Here is a 26,763-nt window from a genome sequence, read left to right as displayed (position 1 = left end):
TAGTTTGGCTTGTCCCTGCAGAATTAGATCCATCATGTTTAGTGGCCAAAACATCTCCCTCCACTGAGGGAACCAGAAGAGTTCTAGATTAAACCCCTGTGATTTGAATGCTATGCAGTAAAATATAGGCACAAAAGCTTTGCTAAACCAGATCCTCAAGCTTTCTTGATGACCCTACCAAAGCAATCAGCTGGTGATCAAATTAATTATCTTTAAGTGGTGTATTTCTAACCAGAGATAAGTGATTTGACAAAAATGACTCACGGTCAATGAGGTCAGTTATGACTATGAAATCTTACTTTCTTTTAAAGTGTACTGACTGCTCTATATGCAATTTCTGAAGTTTGCAGCAGTCAAATTGTCTAAAGAAAAACTATTATTTCCATTCCAAAACTCTATAAGCTGGCACATTTTGACAGAGTTCACTGAATTCAAGAAGAGCTGCTGGTGTATACCAGCAGAGAACCCGGCCTCTCACAGCATTTCTTTCTAAAAATTTCATTACATGTAAATGAAAGGTCTAGGTAGCACTTTTCTAAAAGCAGCTGGTAAAAGGTAGGACTCAGAAAGAAGAAGAACACATCTGCTCTCTTGGACTCCTCTGTATTCACAAAGACTACAGCATCTTGCCAAGTTTGTAAAATGCAAAAACGTAGTGTGCAATGACAATGCTCTAACCCTTTTAGTGTCTCTTACTACCTACTGAGCTGAATTTTACCCCCAGACAAAATTTTGGCTGCATTCCTTAGTGAGTACAGGTTGTTCTGACATTGGCAGAATATATAATATTCCCTCACTTAACCAATTTGATGAATTTTTAATTTCATCAGCTTGGTTGTTCCTAGATGGGCACAGTTTCTATAAACCAATTCCAGCCACCAATGTCAACATTAAAAAAAGACACTCTTATCTTCCTAATTTAGATCATAATGCTGAAATTATACTTTTATCCACTTTGTATTTTTGTGTAATTTGCAATTAAAAGGGTAATTTAAGTATATTAATTATTAATTATAATTACTATATGTAGAACAATTTAAGTGTCTGTCAGTAGTTTTTTTCTCTTTCTAACTCAACATTTAATAAAGTGGCAAGTTTGACAGTACATAATTTGGTGAGAAATTTAGCACTGTATTTCAATGAATACAAGATGAAGCACAGTGTTTGAAAAAAAATACTATATATAAGCAATGCAGCACTATTCTATATTATTATTCTTAGATATTAATGTATTTTATAAATATTATGGGTTTCAATAATGTCTATTTTATAAATAAATTTGGGTCTGATACTCCTTACCTTGACATCACCAGGATGACCACAGGCAGGTAATACGGAATTAGGATTGTAATACGAGTACTAATTTACTAAAAATACTGCAGCACCAACCTTGGCCTTGGATTGGTAGGTATGTAAGAGCAGAACTGGGATACCAGGATTTTTATTTTTAAGTAACCCTTCCTGTTTTTTTTATTATTATTATTATTATTTTTTATTTAACCAGATTAAGGTGTAATGCATCTCTAGAGTGAGGAGTACACAGAGAAACCAGAGGACTTTAATCCTAACTGCATATTCCATCAGTCAATGTCCTAAACCAAAGATCAGACTATTCTTCAGACTACATCTTTTGCAGGCATAGGAATAGGATAAAGGTGGATAGGGAAGCAGTGGGCATAGTGTATAATAACTTCCAGCTGGTACATCGTCTGTCTACAGGTAGATATGTTGAAATAAATAAATGATCAAAAATAATCTAATAAAAAAAAAAAAAAAAAAAAAAAAGATCAACAAAGCCTGGACGAGTTTTTCAAAATAAAATCAGACTTTGCAGCACAAGTGATATGAAAGCAGCAAGATGATTAAAATGCAGAATCTTATTTATTATACATTCGGTAGATCAAAGCTTCGCAGTGATAACAAGGCACTGAGTGGATGTTGCCACCTGTTTGGCCTCACTTGCAATGGGAACCTGTTAGGAGAAGCTGTGTTAAAGGTTGTCACTGTGCATTAGCCTTTTGAACAGCTTACATTAAAATACCAAGATTATTCTTATTTTGCTGGACAGATTTAATCATTAGTCACCAGCAGAAATGTTACTTTCTTCGCAAATACAAAAAAAAAAGGAAATTTGTGTAATTCAGGAAAGTTTCTAACCTCCCACCCCTCAAAAAAGGTTGAAGGTAAATTCTCTTATTGAGACACATTATATACTTTTCTGAGATAGTGGCAAAAATGGCCTGAAGAGAATAAAATTAGAATGTATTTCTGCTGTGATTTTGGAGAGAGTGCTGAGCCTTGCAGCAGTATATGCTCAGAGGGGAAAAACTGTGGCAAGCAAATTATCTAGGGAAATAAAAAAAAAATCTGGAAAACAGGGCAGGAGGCAGTTTTATTAGATTTTGGGGGGGTTGTTTCTCTGCTTTGTCGAACTTCAACTAACGAGGAAAGCTATAACAAGGAAAGTATGTAGGTGTAAATGTGTTACAGTTATTGGGAGACTCTAGTGGACGGAGAATTGAGGAAAGCTGAAAAACTGCAAGAGGCAACAAGACAAGGCAAGACAAGGCAGTGATGATCTGTGTCAGTGTCCTTGAAACTTGCTGCAGAACTGGCAAAACAGATGAGCAGAACTTGCAGTCTGGAGATTAGGATCTCAGGGTTTTAAATGAATATTTGTAGGGGATAAACTTATGCATAACTGAAAGAAAAAATGGAGAGTGTGTAAAGATTCAGAAAAGCCTGTTTAAAGTCAGCAGAAATTCAATTGGGGTTTTAAAACTGGGGAAAAAAAAAAAAAAAAAAAAAAAAAAAAGGAAAAAAAAAAAAAGTACTTTAGAACAACACATACCAAAGGAGAATTGTCTGGGAGATCTCTGAGTGTTATAAATATACACACCAAATACATCGATCAAAACCAGTGTAGGGACCAACTTAGGAGAAAGGAGTTCTATTGCCTGACTCCATCCATGCATAAGAGGACTACTGAGAGACTGCACAGTGTGCACATACCATAGGTGAGTTTGATAAAGGATTCACACTGACAGGCTCCTTTCCATTCCTTATTTCTAGAATAGTGGACAAATGCCCCAGAGCAAAGCACTGCTAAGGGTTTTGTGCTCAGTTTTCTCAAGAGAAAACTGTACAGATAGAGATTCAAGTTTTGCCAGCAGCAAACATTTATTCTACAGGACTATGGGCACCGATGTGAAAAACCATGATACACAAGGAAATGCTGAAAGCCAGATTCTGATCACTTTTACACTGCTAAAAATAAGAAGTAACTGCTGAAATCAATGAGCATATCTTTCATCCAAGCAAGCTGCTTTTGGCACAAAGCTTAAATTTGATTTCCAAACTTCTGACAGTAAGTCTGATGGGAGCCTAGGATGACCCCATCATAACTCAGAGGACTCAGTAGGTTTTTCTGCTCATTTCAGGTTGCTTGAGTGCAATGAAATGTTTATTCCCTCCAAACTAGCAGCAGAAAAAATGATAGCATCTGTAAGCAAACACTAACATGCAATGACCCTAGCAGTACAGTTTTTGGTACTTTTGTGCCACAGCAGAATTGAAACAGTGGAAGAGCAGATGAATTGGTAATGTTCAGGAGAAAACACTGGTCAAATAGGAAGAGAGAGAGCACTGTCTGCAATTCAGCAGTCAGCTAAGTGTTTTATACTGTTTGGTAATATTACAGCAGTATTAAAAAAATAAGCACTTCCACTAACAGGCAGCAATTAAAAGAACAAATACAGCTGAGAGCACCTACGGCCAGAAAGATAACCTCTTGGTGTTTTTTCATTTATGCCTGCAGTGACACTTAATGTCAAAATAGCTCAGTTCAAAAGGCAGAAGTTCAAATCAGTGTTTAAAAACTGTGGTGAGCTCATCCACAAGAGACCTTTGGGGTCAGATTTTTAACCTCTACTGTTCAGGTGCCACTTCAGTAAACTGGAGTATAGGGATCAAATATGCTGCTTGACAACTGGGCCCAACTGACTAAATTGCTCTCAATGAAAGAAATTGGGAAGAAATTTCCTTCTAAAAACTGAAGTAAAATTTCAAGATGCCTTTATTCCAGTACTTGCTCTAAAAGATTATAGGTGGAGAAAAACATGTTTTAAGTTTAGTAGTTCTCACTCTTGTTTTGTTTGCTTGTTTGATTTCATTCCTGTGGTCACTGATGTTTCCAGCTTCCACTACAAAACACATACTCAGTTACACTCTGGAAAACAGCCACAAACCACTTATTTCCAGGGTTTCTACAGGTTGAAGCTGAGTATGATTTTGAACAAGATTAATATGTGAAACATAAAATTGAGGATATTTCATTTGCTTACTTCTGCTTCCACAGTTCGTACTTCAGATGGGGAATCCACAGAAAGTACAGCATATCTGAAATCCATACTCGCAGACGAGCATCTTCTGTATTTCTAGACCAAGCTTAGAAACATCTTTAATGAAGAACAACTTCAGTATCTTTTTCAAGGATGCACATAGGTAAAGAGAGGATACATATTTATATTTTGGAAAACACAGTTTACCCTTTTTGTATAAGCAAGACACTGGCAATTTCCTCTCATTTGCCACACCACTACTCAAGTAACTGTCTCTGAAAGAAAAGTCTGGAATGGAAAATAGTAATCTGTCACTGATCTTTCCCAGATGTGGGCTCTCTCTGCCTGTTGTTATTACAATAAACAAGACTATAAAACTCTTGCACTTTAGGTAAATCTTTCTAATGATGTTACACTTCAATGTTTGTGAAGAGCTAGTAATCTAAAAAGATCAGCAAAGTTGATCTAAAAAAATGTAGGTTACTTATTTGATGGTTAAAAGATTCAGTGTTGCAAGAAACTATAAATTAACGTCTTCAGATTTATATATTTATAAAAAAAAAGCTTGCTTAGGTAGAATTCTAAGCACTAGACCTTTTAGTTAAGTGAAGACTGAATTCTACATTCAGTGAACATTGTTCGGTTTTTATGATGCTCCACTTCACCACTGAAATTATCTTAGAAGATCAAATGGCAAAATTCTGCAAAATATTACAGTTCAGTAAGTATCTTCACTGCAGTAGGACATGGGAGTTTAAAAGAGAGCAAATGAACTGCTTTAGCATGCTGGATCTCCCAGAAAGCATCTGACAAGCAGCAAGGAAGGAAAAAAGAAAGTGAATCAGCAAAAGTGAAAAATTAACTTGACCTAGCAAAAAGGTGCTTGTGTAAAAGAAAGAAAACAAATAGTTGAGCAAACGAAACTATATGTAAATGGTTTAGAAACTCGGAGTATGGCAATCCACTTCTATGTTTAAGCCCTCCAAGTGCCAAATGTCATTTATCAACCACGGACAGTTTTTAGTTATCCTGAGAGCAATTTGCTCAGATATATACATATTCACCATTTTTAAGGGTATTCCAGTTCTGCAGGTCTCACTAGCTGAAAGATTCATCAGTGCTACAAATGCAGGTACTAGCAAGGCAATCACTGTGTGGAAATGCGCCCCATCTGACTAAAACACAGGAATATCTTTCATGGAATGGATTATACCTCCTAGCTTTTGCAATGCAGACAAGAGTGTTTACTTGTTAAAGACTGTTCTCTGCAAAAATCTGCAGAATGAATTTTAAGAAGATGAAGAAGAAAGAAAGAACCTTCCTGTGCCAAATTAAAACCCAGAGACATAATGCTAGAGAACATTTAGTTACTTCTAATCTGTGCTTGTTACCGATGAGCCAGAATGCAGCAAATTAAAACAGTAGTCCTTCTACTGACCTCACCCTGCTCATCAGCTACTTTCTTTAATGTCTTCCCCTTGCTTCTCTTTTCTTACTCTTTTCTCCCTGTCTACACACAAAATATTTATTTCTATAGTCCACATACTGCTTCTCCTGTAGCAACCGCAGGCTTTTCCTTGAACAAGACGTATGCAAACAGAATGCCTTAGGGAGCATTTAGGAGATGTGGTGCTAAACAGTTTCTCAAAGTGTCAAATACTGCTGCAGCGTGCTACCAGACATGGCCCCAGCTGGTTATGTCCCCTTAAAACTTCTAGTTTTAAAAAAGTAGCCAGCATCACCTCTTCCAATAAAGGACACCAGAGTACACTCATAATCTACCTTGGTCTCTCTTAGAGGGAGAACCCTTTTCTTCTCTCCCCAGTCCTAAACAGTGTGAGACAAGGTGATATCACAATGCCGTTTCACTAGAGATAATGTCTGCACTCACATTTCAATTCCTGAGAGGGAAAAATAAAGAATATAGAAATAGCACCATATAAACACCAGAACAGCACAGATCAGACGCACACTCCACTTAATGGGGCACTGCCTGTGTTTCACCGTGCGTGCATCTTTCACAGATTCTCAGCAGAATTTGTTACTTAGTTCAGATTCTTGAGTAGAAGTGACAGACTTCATATAAAACTGCACTGTTGAGCAGCAGGCTGGCAATGAATAAATATTGCTTGGGAGGTTAGACACACACAGCTGTAGAGATCATGAAATTCAGCCTCTGTCCTGCAAAATAATTACCTCAAAAAACTGGGAAATTCTAGAACAGGAACATCCGAATGAATATAATAATTTTACCTGAAATACATGGGTTTCAGCCTTCACTACTTATGAATGACAAGTGAAGAAAAATCTTTTTTTGGAAACAAAAGCACAACAAAACATTTGCTGTTGCCCTGAATACTAATGATGGAAGACTGTTGCTATGGTGATGCTAATTTTAACGCTCTTGCCTGTGGACTTCATATGAACTGCCCGTTTTAACTTTTGCAAATGTCATTTACAAAATGAAAACCCATTAATGACTGGCGAGGGCACAATGTTCCACTTTAATTAGAATAATAAGGAATGCTGATGCACAAAGTACAGGTTTGTGAATTGCTACAAAGCCCACACTGTCAAAATTAATTACCACTGATGAGGATTTTTTTTTTTTTTTTTTTTTCCAAAGGAAGCTTTAGAATAAGACAACCGTAGCTTGACTTGGAATTGAAAGCAGGCTTTCCTTTTAATATCAAGGTGGAATAAAGAAGTTTTCAAGACCGACAGTATAGAGAAGGGTACGGCTCAGCTTAGAATTGTGATTGAGCCAAGCTAAGTAAGTGAGCACTGATTTCGGTAATGGGAAAATGTAAGTGCCAATGCTACTGGGAAAAATAAACTACTTTTTAGAGAACTACCTGCTCAGAAAACCAGTTATAGTTTTAGATTTGGAAAACAGAGTTTGTATTTTTGGAGAATGTTAAAATACAAGTTGAGGACAAGCAAATGAGTAGGTGTTAGGATATGGTTCTGTTTTGGGTTGGTGCGATATTGCTGCAACTTGCTAATTGCCAAGTTCTGGGCCAAGTAGATGATGTTTAGGAAAGAAAAAACAACAACAACAACAACAAAACAACAAAAAACACGCATACACATTAGCAGTAATCCTTTTTGTCATGCACCAGGCCCTTGCAAATTTTACACATACATCTCTTGAGAGGGGAAAAATTTGCAACTACCATTTCTGTTTCTGGGGAAATGTCTGAGCATATAAAGTAGGTACTATGTTGATAAAGGCATTTCAGTAGGACTGACTGCAATGAGGAAAGCACACTGCAATGAAAAGCATCACAGGCAGCTGCTGAGGGTACATTATTCAGACTAATTGTTATTATTAAATATCTCCATTGTAGTACTGCCTAGAGAACCTAATTTAGAGTTGAGATCCATTGTATTGCATACTGTGTGAACAGAAAGGAAACTCGCTTTCTCTTGCGAAGAACAGAGCTGAGAAGAACTTGATTCGCCTTCATGCTAAGGCCATTTCAGCACAAGATCACTGGAAATGGGGCGGGTGTGAAGAGGAATAGCTGCTAAAAGAGTTTTCTAAATTCCTATTGGTGATAAACTATGCTTTAAGGAATAGTCAAACTTCCTTCCGGCAGCATGAGGATGGCATTCACTCTCACTCTACAGGTGCGCTTTAGTGCTGGTTTAAAATGGGCTGGCCAGTTCTGCCATTGACCTGCTGGCTGTCTTGAAAGCTACTGTCCCTGCCTACAGCTAAGCAGTCACGATGGCTGAAATTTCTTTGAATTGCACAAAAGGAAAGCACAGGGAGAATACAAATTTTGCTGAGAATGGATAGTATTTAAGAAACATGGAGCCAAATTGCGTTGACAAATTGACATTGTAAACCAAGTTGGGCAGCTGCCTGCTGTAAAAAGCATCTGCCTTCTGTGCCGAGGTACAGCTGAAGTGAAGCAGCAGTAAGTAACCAAGCAGCAAAGCTCCCAAGTGTACTCTGAAGACAGGTGATGGAGAGAATAACTACCATAAAAAATGTCACAGTTTGTCTCATGTATTTTTTCATATAGGCAACAAAATACTCTGGGCTATTCTAATTAATTTTATGAGTATTGTTAACACAGTTAACATAGCACTTTTTAATGAGTAAGTAATAGGTGAGGCTGAAGTATATTACTGTTCATCTATGTGACAGAGTACTAACTAAAATCTCTCAGAAGAATATGCCAGTTTTAAGCAGAAATCAGAAAACAAAAATATACTTGTTTGGTGCCAGTAAAGGGAATAGAATTAAATATTTTAAGGATAAGCAACATTAAATGTGTAAGCAACCATAAAGTGCACATAAGGGACTTAAAGGATAGCTGACAGAGGCAGTAAAACATTGCGTAAAATAGTGGAAATGTCAACAGAAAACCTAGATTTTAAAGAAAACTGTTCTAGTTTGATCTTTTGAGCTTGGGACTTAATAATTATCCAACTGGGAATGCTCTACAGAAAAGACGGAAAAGATCAGTAATTAACAAGTTGCCTGCAGAAGCTGCCAGCACAACTAAATGAAATACATCTCTCTGTGAGGTGCTGGGGTTGCTGTTAGGATATGCCCAGGGACTGAAGCCTAAAAACAGCACTAAGAGAAAGTAGGACAAAGAGGGTGATGGGCTGGAGGCAGACAACCAGTGGGAGGGTGGACTCTGCAAAGAGATCATTAGAAGGCAAGGGAAAGATGCAGAAAAAGTGAAGGGTAAGTTATTGCAAGGCAAACCTTGAGCACAAGCCAAGAGAAGACAAGAAAGGACAGTGGGAATCTTCCCACTTTGCTCAAAGTGGTGGAATGACCTAGAGGAGTGTGAACAGTGAAAACATTCTTGGAGCTAGGACAGGAAACTGTTAGTGACCTTATGAAGGGCTGTTTTAGTGGAGAAAAGGGTATAGAAGCTAGAAAAGAGTGGGGAGGAAGAAAAACGCGGACTGGAAATGGACACAAATTCCAGGAAAAATGAGGACAATGTTCTGGATATTGAACAGTGTCAGAGGAGAGATTTGTTATATCAAGGGCAGTCCTGAAGAAAACTGCTTTCATGTAAGTAAAGAAGTAGCAGATAAGCTTCAAAGAAAAATACTCACATCATTAAAAATAAAGTCCTAAACAAGACATTTTTATATTCTCCTAGTGTCTAAGGGTCTGAAGACATTAAACAAATAGACTTGTTCTCTAACATCCAGCTCTTTGATGTCCTCAGTGTCGTTCTTACAATTTCTTGTTTTGAAATATATTGTCTGTAAATGATCAAGAAACTTGCTATGACCTCAAAGGAAACTTGTTTCAAACAAGAATCTTCTCCTTCAAGCAATCGATGCTTTTAAACCTTTTTTTCCCTCACTGTGACAAGCCCTTTGCCTTGAGTTTTTACTACTGCAAATTAGTACAGTATCAGTTTGACGAATATAGTTTCCTTTGTCGTGGACAAACCATATGGCCAACCTTCACTGGCAGAACATTCTTTCTGTTGGGGGGGCTAATTTATAAATAGAAAAAAAAAAATGAAATTGAAGATCATTCAGCTGGGTAGGTTGATAAAAATTTAGTTTAAGAATACTTCAGGATAAAGTATCTACATCTACAAACAACAAAGTACAGAGCTGTCTAATGTGCTTTTCAGTCATCTCTGAAAGTACTGAATATGACTGTCACTTAGAGCCTGCTTTTCTTTTGTGTTTCACATCAAAAAAAATACGAAAATCACGGGGTTTCTTTTAACAAAATATTTGGCAATTTTAAAAATGCTAATGAAGCTCTCCATACCTACTGAAACTATTATTGTGGGGTTTAGGTTTTACTTTTTAAAGTGTTTAATTTCAGAATGAATTTTTAATGAGCTTGAACTAGCATTCATACAAAAACACATTGAATATCAATTGTCTTGTGAAACCAAACTTTTAATATTCAATGACTACTTTTTTATAGTCAAGATTCAGCAAAACACAGCAATAACTGAACATTACTGCTATCGCTAAAAGCAGATAAATATACAGAAAAATATTTCACTTTAGAACTGAAACTTCTCATTTACTAATGAAATTTCCTCAGTAAAACTGCAGTATGGCTGGAGCTGGTGATAGAATGGAAGTCAAGGATTCTTTTAAACACAAAAGTAAATGAAATGCAAATTAATGACATGCACAACCATAATGAGGATGTAAGAAAACCTATAATAATTGCAGGTTTGTTTACTTCAAAACTTTTAGAAGTTTAGCTGTTTAATCACATTTATCAAAGTCAACGCATGATTTATAGATTCCAGGGATTCTCAGTAAATATGGTAAAAAAAACAAACAAACAAACTCTCTGATAGAAATTTTGCTTTAAACACTTTTCAAATTGTTCCTTAACTGTTTGGGCAGAGGTAGTCTCAGGAGTAATAGAATTCATATATATGCATATAATATATTATTTTAACCTTAAGATTCCTATCAAATTTGCATTTTTAAACCTTCAAGTGAAGCTTTAGTTGAGGGAAGATTCAGCTATGAGTTTGCTCCATATTGTTATTATCTCTGTGGTTATAGCTGAATCTAAATTATACACAAATTTCCTTAGGGACATTTACAGTCTTCTCTCTGGCTGTAATCTCTTTACTGCTGCTGCTGCTAGTACCTACTAGCATTTGCAATTGCTTTATCTTTTTCTGTTTTATAAAATATGTATGGTCAGCCAAAAAAGCCAATTAAAAATATGTAAGGTCAGCCAACAAGGTTTCCATTGATGAAGTCCTAACACTAACTACAATTAAGCAGCATTAAATTGAAGATGAAATAGTAGATAAAAATCACTGATCTGGGAGGACATATACAGCTTCTGATTTTCTAACAAAGGTGCACCTTTTCTGTGTTTCAGAATGCAGTAGAATCCCTTAGCTTTTTGTCACATTCTTTACAACATTAAAATACATATCAGTTTTCTCATACCACTGCCTGGATGGCAGGTTGGAAAATACCGGTTGGAAACAAAGCTTCTTTTAGTACTTCAGTATTTTCTTTCAATTGAAATTTAATACCTTACTTTTTGTTTGCCTTCCTCATATTTATTTATTCCCCATTTTCAGGTCACTGCAGCTGAAACAGTGAGAACAATAATAAATTTTTATTACCATGTACTCTTTCACTCCCAGCTCCTAGATAAATTTACGGGATATTTCCTGCTGTAAAGGAATCGTGACCATTTCTTAGCGATGAACAAAGTATTACACCCATGACCCAACTAGACACACTCTGGTGTGTGATTAAAATCTTAAAAAAACATGGTGTTACACATTTGTGTTATAGCCATGATTTTTTTTATGAAATCATCTGTTCCCAAGTCAAACACAGTAGTTTTCTAGCTAGTCCTTTAAGTTTTAACTTAATGCCTGTAATGTCTCTATTATTTTATTTTCCTGTGCTTCACACAGGGTGTCATAATCCTCAAGAATTAAGTTTACAATATTTTCTCCAACAGTACATCCTTGAAACAAAAATGCAGTTAAGTTTGTTAAAAATGAAGCAAAGTCAAATACAGCTTTGCCTCTCCTACATTGGCTCTGCAGTAGTCCTGAACAAGAGTCCTGAACAGGAAAAACAGGAAACATACATACTGAACTTAAAAAGTAAATCTAAGTTATTTATTAGGCTAATTATTTAAAGACACTTTTTCCAACTATAACTTTAAAATAATAGAAAGAAATCTAGCAGACATCTAAATTCACAGTACCCGAATGTGAAAAAAATGAAAAAATTTTTCTACTTCATGAAACATATATGTGAAGAATAAAACTTATACCAACAATTTTTGCCCATATTTGCAGCAACCTGCCTTCTTAGTAATTTATTGCTCTCCTAAATAAGTCTGTACCCCCTCAAAGTCCCCAACCTGACACTTAGATATAGCATTTATGCAAACAAGTTTTGGCCCTTTTGTAAAAGAGGAGGGAAAATGTAGACACACAGACTCTGCAGCCATTAGGTTGAAAAGTGTTTCCTCTACTCTCCACTCAGTAGGCTGTAGATGCCATTTGGTGATTGTGCCAGGCTGGTTACATTGTGTGCTACTTGGTAATGGCTTTCTGCTGTGTTGCACCATACTCTGATTTTCTGAGCACAGTTGCGATGGAAAGAGCATCAATGCTCTTCTCACCAAAACTACTTGTAAGAAAACAATTTATTCTGAGATGCTGGGATGCATTTTTTATGGTTCATTTTTCTTAAATTATCTAGCCATAGATTTCCTAATATAAAAATGTATCTGATGAATAATTGAAATTCAAAACAAATACATAGCATGCAAGAGGCTGCCAAGCCTATAGATCATATTTGAAATTGTAATTTATCTCATAAAGTTCAACTTTTTAATCGGAAAATGAGAAGTAAGCAAATGAATATTGATGATTTGGTCATTCCTAACCTATTGGTTAGAATCTTTACTGAAGTCTAAATCCAATCCTACTGACATATATACAGTTCCCAGTTAATATATTTTATATTTTCCCTTAGCTTCTCTAACCCCTAAGTATAATATATACAAAAATTAGTTCTCATGACGGATGAGCTAAAGATAAGGATATCACAAAACTGATGTGCAGCACAGAACTCATTGCAGCTATTATCTCACACATACACACACACATACTCACATGCACACAAAATCATTGAAAGGGATCCTATAAGGAGAAAACTGGTTCACATAATCCATTGTCGTGGTTCAATAAGTAAAGACTAAACAGGTCACTCAGGACAAGAAATGTGTCAAGACAGGGACGGAATATTCTGAAAAATAGGAGCTTATTGCAGTGTACAGGAGAACTGGCATCTCAGAAGGTCAGAGAAGGAACAAACGGAGAGATCCAGCAGCTTCGTTGAGTTGATTTTGAAAAAGAAGTCAAACCAGGAAAAAAATTGACCTCTTCCTGACAGGCCACAGGAGAAACAGAAGCAGCCCAGCTGGTATCTCTGAATATTGCACTCGGTTTTCGCTTGACTGTTGCATTGCCCTAGATGCCAACACTAGAGCATTGAACAGTCTGCCAAAGCCTGTGAGTCCATAGCAAATACAGCTGGTGGTGCATGATATCCATTATACTTATATTCACTACTTTTTTTCATCGGTATTGAAGCATATCTTAAAATGGAAAAATGTTAATTACAGTCCTGCCTTACATTCGACTGATGAGAAGATGAAGACAAAAAAGGCACAGAAGGTAAAGAGGGATCAACTTACGGCTGACTCTCTTATTATATGGATGCTATTTTTCCCATGTGGAATGGGGAAATACTGTCTGCTTATCGGTGGAGCTAGCTGCTTCAGAAGAGACACTGAACCAAGGGCAATACAGACAACTGATGTGGCAAGTGCTGCTCTGGAGAAAATGTCAGTCTTCTGAGGAAACAAAGGATTTATGAGATTTCTTGGTATAACAAGAATATGTAAAAAACATGAGATATTGTTCTCCATTTCCTTTAAGATTTTCTGGACAGTTGTCAGAAGCTGTCTTCTCTTTGTCTGTCATCTAAATTAAGTATGTAATTGATCTTTAAAAAAAGAAAAGTCTGACAGGCAAATCTTTCTATTTTTTCCCTTAATATGTCTAATCTTTTCAAGTTCAAAGCATTCCAGGGGAAATCAAACATAATTCCTATTTTTGAATTCTGCTCATTAAGCACACAATGTTTCAAACATGGGCTTGAAGTATATGACAATAAATTTCAGCTATCAGCAGTTGCTGTAAAATCTACTTTTATGGAAGATTTGGCACATACTGTATAAAATAAGCCCATATTGTATATATGCCATTCAACTTTGTCAAAATTATATGGGCTATGTTAATTTTTTATTCTTGATGATGGGTAGCACAGTCAAGCTACATTTAATAACTGAAGTAAAATGGAGTGAAGAAAAATGAAGTAAAAACTAAAATTCAAGCAAAAATCACATTCAGCTTACAACAAACAACATTTTCAGCTACAACATATTTAATATTATGTAATTATATTCTAGTACTCTATAAAGATATGAAATCTTTGTACAGTAACAAAAGTTTATTTTTCATCTCACTGTCTATAAAAATAGTTCATTTATTGCTGTCTTAGCCTCAGAGCTGGAAAGCAATGAGTAGCTGGATGTAATGGATTTAAAGTCTTGATGCTTTCCTTTTAATTAAGAAAGTAGAAAAGCCAGATTCCAGCCAAATTTCTCTTACCCAGCGCATTCCTAAACTGAGCAAACAAGCCAGAAAACTCCGATCCATGCCCGAAGAGTAACAACATTACCTGCACGACATTTTAAGATTTAACCTGCACAAAAATTAACTCTGATTTATTCTTTTCTGTAACGCTCAACACTACAAGCTCTCATGAAAATTCATACTGAATGCATCTGATGACAAATTGTAAGCACTTTACTATCCACTTTGGCACAAGCACTTTAACACCAACGGGACCACAGTCCATAAGTGCTGTTCAGGTGCACCAGGGAGCTCCTCGCTGCTCCCCACAATGTACCCCTCCTTACAAACAGCTCTGCTGGGGGAAGAGCGCTTGGTTTCTGTCCAATATTGCCCTGAACTGGAGTTGACAGCCAGATAAAAGCGCTGCTGAGCGCTTAACATTTGTTTTGAAAGAAATGAAACCCCATTCAGTTAGCTGGGGGACGGCCGCGAGCAGCAGAGTGGGGTGCCCTGGCTCGGCCGGAGACTGTGTGACTGCTGGGAACCTCCCCATCTGCTTGGAGGTGGCTCCAGGCATGAGATCCTGCACACACTCACACCCTGAGCTTCAGTCTTTGAGGCAAGTTTTGGAGCTGAGGCTTCGCAGTCCTGCAGATGATAAAGGAGGACTCTGCACTTGGACAAACCTCTAGGAAATGCAAGCTATTTCACTGAAGCTTTTATATTAGGTGGCATGCTAATCTCGAGGCAGAGTGAAAAGTATTAGACTTTTCCATCACAAAAGCTACAGTTTTGGAGTGGAGACTTCAGAACTGAAAGACAGAATAAGATCAGAGTAGTTGTGTTTTTAAGAAGTCAGAATATGACATTTTTGGTACTTGCTACATAGGTTAACTGTTAGGCATGGCTTGCAAAGCTCACTCACAGTCTCACTCAGTACACATACACAAAAATATATTATTTATTTATGGTTCTTTATGTCTCTCTCTGTTCTGTCTGACAGATATTTCGTACTAGCTTTTGCGTCTCGTACTTATCTATGTTCTGCAGAAGAAACAATTAACCCAAGTGATTTTACCAGAACATCAACTCTTTGCCTTATTTTATCTTAGCAGAATTTAATTCAGATAGATTCACTTATCCTGTCTCTAAGTTGGAAAAAAAAAAAAAAAAAAAGTAAAATAATCGTGACTTTAATCTGTGTGCTTTTACAATGAAAATTATGGGCTCTTAGCTTTTCTCTGTGTTGAAATTCTGCATGGTTAAACAACAATTAAAAGGGAGATTAAAAAGCAAGACAACAAAGAAGTGTGTTTATTGAACTGGCCAGCTCCAGTGTGGAGTATGGAAAAACTGCAGAATCTAACAAAAATGTATGTCACAAGCTGATATAGTTAATGTAAGTAAAATACTCTCACAGGACATTATAACATGGAATAGGGTAAGAAAGTGCAGATGTGTTGTCCTCAAAGTTATCTCTCTGCATGGCTAATTTATATGGATAGTCTCACATGGATCTTCTCAAGGAGTCAAATCTATGCTCCTGAGAATCCAGCTTTGTCCTCAGCAGGACAAAGTTCAGTGAACTGCTATAATCTGTGTAAGAAAATAAGCTTGGCTGGGAAATAACTTGGAAGGCTTCCTTTGTGCGAAGTACTGAGATGAAAGACTACCGTATTTTTGTAGAAGCATTTTAAATCCTTCAAAAGAATGGGCACAGCAAGAGGCTGAGCAGACAGACACTATTAACTGGAAGTCAGTTATACATAGGAAGAATAATGTCAAAGATTAGTGCAAACAAAGAAGTCAACAACCACGACATTTCCACAGATCACGATGGCAGGACTACTGAATTTTGGGGTGAGAGAAAGTTTGTTGAAGACTTCAGTCCAACTCCTCCTCCCTACTCCAAGGCAACAGAGGTCTCCTGAGGCTGTGTGGTGGCTGTGTTATTTGCTGAGCAGGGTGTAAGCCGTACACAAGTCAGATGCAAACAGGACTCAGAGAATAGCTGCTTAACATCCACTCGTGCCCTGGGAGGATGGTCATTGGAGAGGAACTGGGTTGTGCAGCATGATCAAACGCTACTTCTGCTGTTGCACAGTACAGACTTGGCATTTTTGCTATCTGGCACTGCTTCCAAGCTGCTCTGTGTTTGACTGGAAGATAAGAACGTGCATGTGTCTGCACATGCACACATGGATCACAAGATTAGCTCTACTAAGATGTGATTTATCTCAAATTATGACATTAAAATCTGCAATCTTCCTACCTTCATTATCTGCCTTTTTTTTTTTTTTTTTTTTTCTTTTGGTAATGTATGCAAAAGTCTTTGTGCTGCGTATTTTTTTTTCATTTGCTTTTCAGGTTTCTGACGAACAGTAATTGCCTGTTTTGTCTCCTAAAAACTTAAATTTAGAAATTTTAATGAATAACTAAAACACTGGTAAAGAGTGCAGACGTGTCTCTGCCTACTTCTACCTTCCCATTTTCCAGATTGCCCTCCAATACGGGTAGGATCAAGACCTCAAAGAATAGGACTGATTGAACTTAAAACTATTTTTTAAATCTCCTCCTTTTTTTCTAAGGTAATAAAACCTTTACATGCTGTACTAGACAGAAGGAATATATTGAGGAAAATAATAACATAAAGAAAAGCATTTGATAAAATGTGGTTTAGAGCAATTTTACAGGTTTTAATTCACAGGAAAAAGGGAGTTTTTTTTTTTTTTTTTTTTTTTTTTTTTTTTTTTTTTTTTTCCCCCTCAGTAGCAGCTTTGTGTGCTGGGCAAGTGTTTGGTACCCAGGCAAGGATGTCCACTTGTTACTTTGGAAGCCGAGGTTCTTCTGCTGTCCTGGAACATAAAAATTTGATTTCTCAGGTCACTGGGGAAGAGAGAGGTGAGGCTGAACTGCTGGACTGGATTGTCATCCCCATAAGGAGCGAACCAAAGTAAAAGGTGGAAAAATGTGGCAGCTGGTGCAAGGCCACTGTACTGCAATTTTCATGAGGCTGACAGTAGGCCAAGAGACCATAAAATGGCAGACACTCAGAATAACTGAAACAGGCTGTGCATTGTTGATAATTATATTTGCAGCATCAATGGTGCCCACACCAATACAAAAAATACCAGCATGAATAATCTCAAGAAAGAATTACTGAAATAATAGCTTTAGAGGCAAATATTTGCTACAGATTAATCAACTGTATAAAAATGAAATCTTAACCAGCAAAATTGAAAGGCTTGAAGCTACCTAGTAAACATTGCTGCTGAGGATTTAACATTAACTACTGCCTGGCTTATCACAGGCTGTGTCATTGCAAATGTGAAAATGATGAGATAAAACAGTTAAGCATCAAGGGAAAACCAGATAAAATGAAAAACAATAAAATGTGTAGCACCATTATTCTACACTGATGACAGACAGAAAATTATACAAACATTAGGAAAATGCTATCTATAGCTGCTCAGTCTTCACGGAAGCTTTTTTACAGAATTAACAATTGATAGAGAAGTAATAGTTCAAAGAATAAAGATGGAATGTGAAACTTTAAAAGCCAAAATGGTACAGAAAACAGGCAATTTAGTTGTGTGCAAGTATGAAATATGAGTGATGAGAATGAATGAAAAGAAAAATGACTGAGGAGAGCTGGAGAAGGGAATAGATGTTAACAACTTACTAAGACTCATTAAAACCTCACCAATTTGTTTTACATCTCAAGGAAAGCAAGGCTTTCTATAAAAGTTGTAGGCAAATTTAAACTTTAATTAAAATAGTACTGCTATAACTCCTTTTAGCTATTAAGGTGTTTTCTAGAATGCACAAAATAAAACAAGTATCTTCCTTTGAAATTGTAAATGGCCTGGAAAAGAAGATGGATTGGAAAGTTGACACCAAAACCACTAAAGAATCAGCAAGATCACTACTTATCATTTTAGCACGAAGAGTCAACAGTTATCTATGGTTGCTGGATGCAAACAGCACAGAAAGAGATGGGAAGCACAGCATGAAATGCATTGTGTGACTAGACTAAGAATTGCCAAGGCATCTCCCACCATAATGGCAAATCATGCCCTGGGAAAGAGAAAAAAAAGGATCTTTTCCTTCAATAAACTGACTCCTATGTGCCAAAGTCTCATATTATTTTTCAGGATTTTTCCCCCATAGATTACACTCTCCCTTTCTCCTTGATAGAGCTTTCCAGCTTCATTACAACTATTTCATTATCCACAGCCAAATGCATCAGAAAAATAAATTTCAAAATACATCGGGAAAATTACAAGGTAACAGCAAACCAACTTAGATCAGGTATAACTGTGCCGCTGTTTTGCACTACAGACTTAGCCTTCTTCACACAGAACTTTAAGGTTTGTTGTGAAGCTACTGTAGCAATTCAGTCTGTCATGAAAATTGCATCTGAAGTGCAGATGCAGCCAGCTGGCTTGAGGGACACTGGTTGAATTTCCTAAATATTCTGGGAAGATAAGGAGTTAGCATGTGAATCTACCTATTAAGCAACACCTGTGTTTCAGTTACATACACTACAGTCTTTACTGCAGATGCTGCATCACCTGTTTCCTCTAGAAGTTACATATAAACGTTTCAAGGCATGTATTGCAAATAATGAGAAATTCAGCAGAGAAGGAAAAATGTACTAACACTTCTTTCTTACTTGCTGCAGAGTGGGCCTGTTTAGGGCACTGGAATTAGGTGTGTGGGTTTTTTTTCTAAGTTTTCTCTCATTTCTTTTGCATGCATACCTCTTAAAAAAAACTAGCTTAATGAGGGAACTAACCTCAAAAAGAACAATCTATAGAGACTAATTTGTCCCTTGTCATTCATCAGCAACAGATTTTACCAAACATTCTCTCTAAAGGAATTCATTACATAAAGTATTTGCATTGCTAGGTTAAAAAAATAGTGCATAATACTCACAACTGCAATTCTGAATTTGTTTTCCTTGTTTGTTTGTTTGTTTTGGGAAAACCTGACATACATACTCTTCAGTGTGCAATGGAACAAATTTGAATGTAATCTGGATACCCGAAAGCTTTACTTAGTTTACAGGTAAATTATGGTGGCATAAAACCAAGCAACATACAAATCAGCGCATCCTACGATGTTTTTAAAGAACTAGCATACTTCTGTGAAATTTAATGCACATTTCACTCCTTGTTTCTTCCCATTTAGAGAATATAGGAGCAATTCATGATAATCTAAGAAAATTTCAAACTACCCTCTTAAATTACAAATGTGAATATCTAGAATGAATTGCTTTTTATACTCACTTGATATAATACGGCACTTTGTTTGGTGAGATTGCCCTCTCCCAGGGGCCTTGGACAGAAGCTGTCAACAAACAAACAAACAAATAAATAAATAACTGCCCACATACATTCATACATACAAACATACCTAGAAGAGAAACATGGAGGTCAAGTTCAAAGCAAACAGGAAAGACAACATTAATCGCTAGAATTACAATTTTACACTTGGCCACACTGATATTGGTCTGTTTGCTCAGTTGCCCATGAAGGCAGGAAGGATTAACCTGCTGTTCTGAAATTTCTGGCCTAATCTGAGAGAAATTGAACTCATTCAGCTGCAAAGATAAATACAAAAATCTCCTTGGCTACTAAACTTCAAGAACAGATATGAAGCAGAGCACACAACCTATCTCTGTGGTTCAATTCAACCTCTTATATAGGGTTCCTCCTGCTAATGTGTTTGGCTGGTTTTACTTCAATTTCTTTCTTGTGTCATCCGTCCTTTCCATCCTTCTAGGAACAAGATTACATGCTGGTTTCCACTTTATGCTGAGTGAAGTAAAACTGACATACCATCTCAGTATTTTGTTTATTCTTTGTTGACTTGTTCTAAATACAGAACAATTTCATTTTTATTTCTCCACATTACTAATTGTGCTTTATTGACTTCCAATAACAGCAAATAATGGAGAAAGTAACATTCTGATCACAAGAAACGGTGAAGAAATGACATTACTCACTCTTGGCTATGTTAAATCTCGACATCAATTTACAATGTAATGAAAATCTTCTGTAACAAAGTTGTATATAAAACTCGTTGTAGCCAAACAATTTTAAATAATGTGTTTTTATTACAGCCAGAGACATCTTATAGTTTAGGATGCAGTCAGAAAGGTAGTTTTTATGTTTGTTTGTTCTTTAATTAAGAGTTTTCTATCTGTCAAGAACAGTTGGACCAAGAATTTTCTTTTATAATATAGTGATTTCTTTTTATGAAAAGTAACCTAGCTGGAAGAAATGGCTGTTTGCTTCCCCCAGCGTAATCCTTCTTTTTAGTGACCCCTGCTGTTCACAAGGGAAAATAATTGTCTCCAAGACACAGCTAGGGATCAGCTGCTTGATCATTTGGCTCAGTCTTCTTTCTGTCTCTCGTTTGAAATAGATCTTTCAATAATGCATCAGGTACTTTAAAAAATACTTTAACAAATCCATACAAATATGAGCAACCAATATCCACATTTCATATAATTTGTACCCAAACTGTTAACCGGATTCAGATGGGTGAATCTGCAGAATGAAATACCCTGTGCCCTGCTCACAGACAGATGTGGACAAGAGGACTTGATGACCATGGTTGAGATTACTGGGGGCCTGTGAAAAGCCTTCCACAGTATCTTAGTTGGTCCTGTTGTTACTGCCTCTAACCCCCAACTAAATGCCTGTAACTAAGCTGTGTACTGCTTTCCCACTTACATAAGTTCTGCAGTTTTTAAGAAAGAAAGGGGAAATTTAATTTCAAAGGTATGAACCATGGTAACAGAAAACTCTTGAAGTGCACCAGAAAGACGGAATTAGAATGGTAGCTCCCATGGAAGAAGAGCATTGTAATGCTGTTGAAATATGTGTGATAACCCACACATACAAAAGCACAGAACCGTGTGTATTTTCAAACCAAAGGCAAGGAGTTAGACACAAAATACAATTTAATTTTACATTATCAATGCCTTGGTGATTTCTTTGTATACTTTTATTCAGTACTATGACAATGTGAGTTAATATGCGGCACATCAAATATCTTTAAAAAGCCTACTCGGTGGCAATTATAAAGTTTCTGACCCCATGGGATTGTGTTATCTGAGGACTAAGCTGAATAGGATTATACTAAGTTATAATTTTGAAAATAAAATACCCTTCATTATTTACTAAAAATTGACCTTTTTCCCTATCTCTCTCTAAAACAGTCATTAGTATTCCTAGTGGGAACACCACCGAGCTACAGTTATGCCACTCAAAGATTTGTTTTCAGTTAAATACCTACAGGACAGATTGTCCCATATTTGTGGAAGGTGCATTTTTTCTGTTGTTTCTGAATTAATCTGCATAAGAGTTTTGCAGTCATAACTTATTATCACAGCATCTTATATGAAATAATGTTTTCAATACATTAAAATAGGAACAAATACTTTGCTTTCATGAGAACTAAGAGCTTTAGGAATAACAAACAATTCTCTGATGTTCTGCATAATTGGATTTAGTGTTACTTCAAGAGATTGCTGTGAAGCTGTCTATAATACACTTTTGCTTTCCTGGATGATTCTAGTCTTGCCTAAATTTGAGTTGACAAAATACGTGGTACTTTTTACAGCTATGCTAAGACAATAATCATTTCATTTTTGGCAGAAGCCCAGAAGCTGAGAGCAGCTGTTTCTTACCTCTGGTTACCAGTATGGGTTTACTATCCATTACAAAGCTAGTGCAGGTAATAGACATGTATCATTAATTCCTTGGTAAGACCATTTCAGTTGTCCAGTAAATACACTTCTTAGCAAATGGCTTTCTGTACGACACTGTAGTATCCCAGAGTGCTGCAGCACTCAAGAAACAGACATTTCCTTATTGCCAAGTGTAATTCAAAAGTGTTTTATTGTTCTAACTTGCACAGTGTAAGAACCCATTATCATACACCCAGCTACTTGCAATGCTGTCTACTGCAGTTAAATACTACAACAAAATACAGGGCATTTTAAGAGTGAATTTAAATTTCTGTACTCTTTATTTTTATTGCTACACACGTTAATGGTTACCTAATTTGAGAGTTTATTTTTTTCTGCTGGTGTGCTAATTTCTAAGACTTGTTTTGCCTATTGTTCAACTTAAGTAAACATGGATCTTGGTGGTAAGCCTACATCCTTATTTGTTTTCAGAATGTATAATGAAACCGTAGTGTAATGGCTCTATGGACTTCAGCAGTGTTTTAATCTATGAAGGGATATGAATGAAATATTAAATAGTATGATAGCATAGTTTTATCTGAGTTGATATTATGAAACTAATCTGATAAATATTTCACTTTAGCACTGCAAATATAATGAAAAATACATGTATGTTTACTAATAGTAAATTATTCCTTCAGCTATTCAAAGACTTAATTTAGTATATCCAGGTAAAAATTACTCTCAGTGATCCTTATTTAAAAACTCAGCACACACCTCTCGTCACCTTCCAATGGAACAAGTTTACATTTTAAAATACAGAGAAAATCTTTTGCGTCTTAGTTAACAATTGGGGAGCATTGGCCAACAGTTTCATGATAGAAATTGTAAAGTCAAACCACCTCGTACCCATAGTCCATGCACTGTTATGTATACCTTATAAATTATTTTTTGCTTAGAAATTTATTGTATTTATTATATCTGTATTTCATCTCCATGATAGTTAAAGTGGACCTCATCTATTTGTTCACAGTCAAGACTTGTACTACCTGCTTGGTGGCCACTGCAGTTGTAGCACAGCAAGGTGCTTAATTACGTTCATATTTTAATAAAGCTGCTTCAGCCTAGAAGCTCTACCTACGTGACTGCTATTGTCCTACTTGGGATTATCATCATTATTATCTTCATGCAAACACAGGGCTAGTAATTTATTTAATTCTTCACATAAAATGTGTTTTCATACCAATTATTTTCACTGCAGCAAAGTACAGAATTGGTGACTTCAGATAAAGGGAGGCAGGAACAATAAAATAATGAGATGGTTTCTGGGTCTGGGAAGCCTCTGACTTCCTAAGAATCAGGTACCTTACCTTTCATAGAAGATGCATCAAGTATTACCAATTATTTTCAAATGAGACCATTATAGATGATAAACTATTGTGCTCCACAGACTTTAAAGAGCTTCTGCTTCTCTTCCTGAGAGAATATGCTAAATCAATGTTTTCCCATAATCAGTTCATGATATTTGCTGGCAGGATGCCATCTCCAATCAGTATGCCTGTGTGACAGTGGCACAATAGAAGGATTTGCATAATTTTTGTGCGTTCTTTGAGATCCTTTGCAACAAACGTCAGTATACATCTGTAAAATAGGACTTTTTCCAGATTTATAGAGAATTGATTTCTAAATTATGTGCATTTATTATTGTACCAAGTCAGACCGAAGAACAGATTGTGTTGTGTAGCAATGAAGTCTGCTGTTGCACCATGTAGCCGAGAAACTGAAATCAGAATATACTGACTAAGCAATTTAGAAGTTACAAGGCAGAAACATCAATCAAAACCCTCCTTTCCTAAGAACTACACAGCATGAGGTCTATTCTGCTTCAAGTCCTAGCTTGCCATGCTACACATGTGGATGATTCTCAGGCATTTCAGAGACAGGGAACTATTTCTCACTTTGGAGTCTGCAATTCTTAAATCCCAGAAAACATCCCCTGCTTCCCTGCAGAGCTAGACGTACTGTCTATTGCTGCAACATACATGTAGGCTTTTAAGGAATATACCATCTTCAGAACACCTCTAATCAATTTGAAGAAGGAATTATCAGTCATGAAAGCACTCAGCATGTGGTCAGGAACAGTATTAATTCCTTTTACAAGAATTATAAAAGAGGACTTGCTATTCTGCATTTGCTGCTCGAATCCTTATGGCCAACTTAAGATTTCTTACCTGCAACCTAGGGTCAACATTATATGATATGACCTAAATAATGCATACTTTAAATCATGAACAGTGTTCCCAGAAGTTTCAAAATGCCACTTGTGGCACAAAATGTACAATCCACCTAATACTTATTTTTCTTAAATGTCACACTACTATAAAATGGCAAAAATACAAGTATCTACTTGATAAAGAATCTACATAATAAAAAATTCTGCATGAAATACAGCCAAGCAATATAGTCTGCATCAATCCACATATTCATAAATACTTCATATTGTTAATGGTGTCTGTTGCACTTTCATGCAGTTAAAACTAAAATCTCTAAAACTTGTTCATCAAATGACCTTATCAAAGTGACCTTATCAAATTGGTGATGAGTTTTCTGCAAATGGAATAAGATGAATGCAAAACTAAATCTGCTAAATACCCATGTCTCATATAGAATATATAAAAGATTTTTTTTTTTTCCTTCTTTTAGGACACTTTATTTTGTTCTTTTTAAAAGTTCCAGAACTGTAATAGAACAAGGTCTGGTGGAAGTTGGTTTGTGGTTTAATTTTAGTCTAAAGGAGGTCTCAGTTCTGAGTGGATAAATTGCAAATTTCACACCTGTAGGGGAGGAAGTGGCCATATGGATTGCTGAAAGGATAATAACATTAAGATCAAAAGTTTTTAATTAAGGCGATGAAACCAGGTAAGCCCATGAGCACACAGGAAAGAATTTATCTCCATAACTTTTTTCATCTGGGCACACTGACAAAGGTACCAGCAAGGCTACTAAGTACCCCAAAGCTAGGCTGATATTCTTCCCAGGGACTGCCAGAAAACTGGAGTTGGGAGTGTAAGACCCTAATTAGTAATGAATATGCAGATGACCATTCACAATAAGAAAGTTAACCCCTCAAGTACTCGACTGTCTAAATGTTGAGGACCCAGGTGACCTCCTGCCCTTTACACACATAAGGTTTATGTCTAAGGACTGCAGGTCAGCATCTTTCAAAAAGGCTGCTGGGTCTTGCTTTCCAACTTCAGACAGGCCTTTAATAAACTTTTGTTATACCCATGTAACTCACTGATTTTCTTAAAATTTTGTGTTCTATGGTTTTGTTCTGGCACTCCAGGAATATAAGATGTACCATGCAAAATGTAAGATATACCATGGGTCATGTAAGATCACAGAATCACAGAATGTTAGGAATTGGAAGGGACCTTGAAAGATCATCTAGTCCAATCCCCCTGCTCGCGCAGGAACACCTAGCTCATGTCACACAGGAATGCATCCAAGCTGGTTTTGAATGTCTCCAGAAAAGGAGACTCCACAAGGTCTCTGGGCAGCCTAAGATATACCATGGGAAATGATAAGAAATGGCCAATACTCAATTTCTCAGCAGAAGCATATGCAGTCACTTTTCGTTTAGACAAAATAAAGGAAAAGAAAAGAAAAGAAAAGAAAAGAAAAGAAAAGAAAAGAAAAGAAAAAAGAAAAGAAAAGAAAAAAATGAAAAGGCAGCCAGTCTCCTCTAACTATCTTGGCCACATTTAAATGCTATAATAAAATCCCCGTGCTTCCAGAGAGTTCTCAGATTTAGGCTGGTTCTTTTGAGACTACTTATCCTCTATCTTTTTATTATTCCTTGGTAATATTTGCTATTCAAAACATTCACTGTGATTTCTAAAAATATTAAATCATATATCCCACAGACATGGATGAATGGACACGGTCTTTGATGTCTGCATGTCAAAAGTGATATCTGGAAGACAATATAAGATAATGTATGCAATGAGGAATAAAAGAGAAAGATACTGCTGTTTGCACTGGAAAATGATCTCTCAGTTGAATGGGTAAAGTGTCTAAAGAGTCCTGTAGCCCTGTCATTTTTAGAGCCTGATGTCTTAATTAGCAGGACTTGCCCTTTTAAAGACATGTCTGCCCATGCAAGAGAGAGCTTTACTACCCTATTTTTTGCATAATAATCTAAGCACTCACCCTGAAAGTGGGAGGTGAGTGAGTACCTGACTTCTCTCCCACCTTGAAGGAATTCAGGCCCACATCTCTGATTTTTCAGGAGAGTGGTGTAAATAACAGAAAGAAGGGAAAAAGAGATCTGAACCCTAGCAGCTTTGAACTTATCCATAGAAGCAGAGACCTAGGTTATATAGCCCACTCCTACGGTCACATCTTTTACTTTTAAGCAACAATTGCCTACCACAAAACACAGCAGCTGCACAAGCACTTTGATCACTAGCTTATAATGTGAACTGCTGGCTCCAGCTTTCCCAACCTTTCTGTTTCTGAATGAAAGTTGTTATGGCTGCTGCACATCACATTAAAG

At 36.6% G+C, this 26,763-nt stretch overlaps 1 protein-coding gene across 13 annotated transcripts in view; it reads right to left on the bottom strand.

The window, feature by feature from the left end:
• The window catches only part of DMD (dystrophin), a 1,227,136-nt gene that overhangs the window by 97,725 nt on the left and 1,102,648 nt on the right, over positions 1 to 26,763 (bottom strand). For all 13 annotated transcript variants that reach the window (XM_035333326.1, XM_035333348.1, XM_035333385.1 and 10 more), the window contains one exon: positions 19,795 to 19,855. In XM_035333326.1, coding sequence (XP_035189217.1) covers positions 19,795 to 19,855 — 61 coding nt within the window. The remainder of the gene's footprint in view (positions 1 to 19,794; positions 19,856 to 26,763) is intronic.

This window comes from Oxyura jamaicensis, chromosome 1 (assembly GCF_011077185.1).
Source record: "Oxyura jamaicensis isolate SHBP4307 breed ruddy duck chromosome 1, BPBGC_Ojam_1.0, whole genome shotgun sequence".
NCBI lineage: Eukaryota > Metazoa > Chordata > Aves > Anseriformes > Anatidae > Oxyura > Oxyura jamaicensis.
The sequence above is the reverse complement of the archived record's forward strand: the minus strand, read 5'-3'. Positions and strand labels throughout refer to the sequence as shown.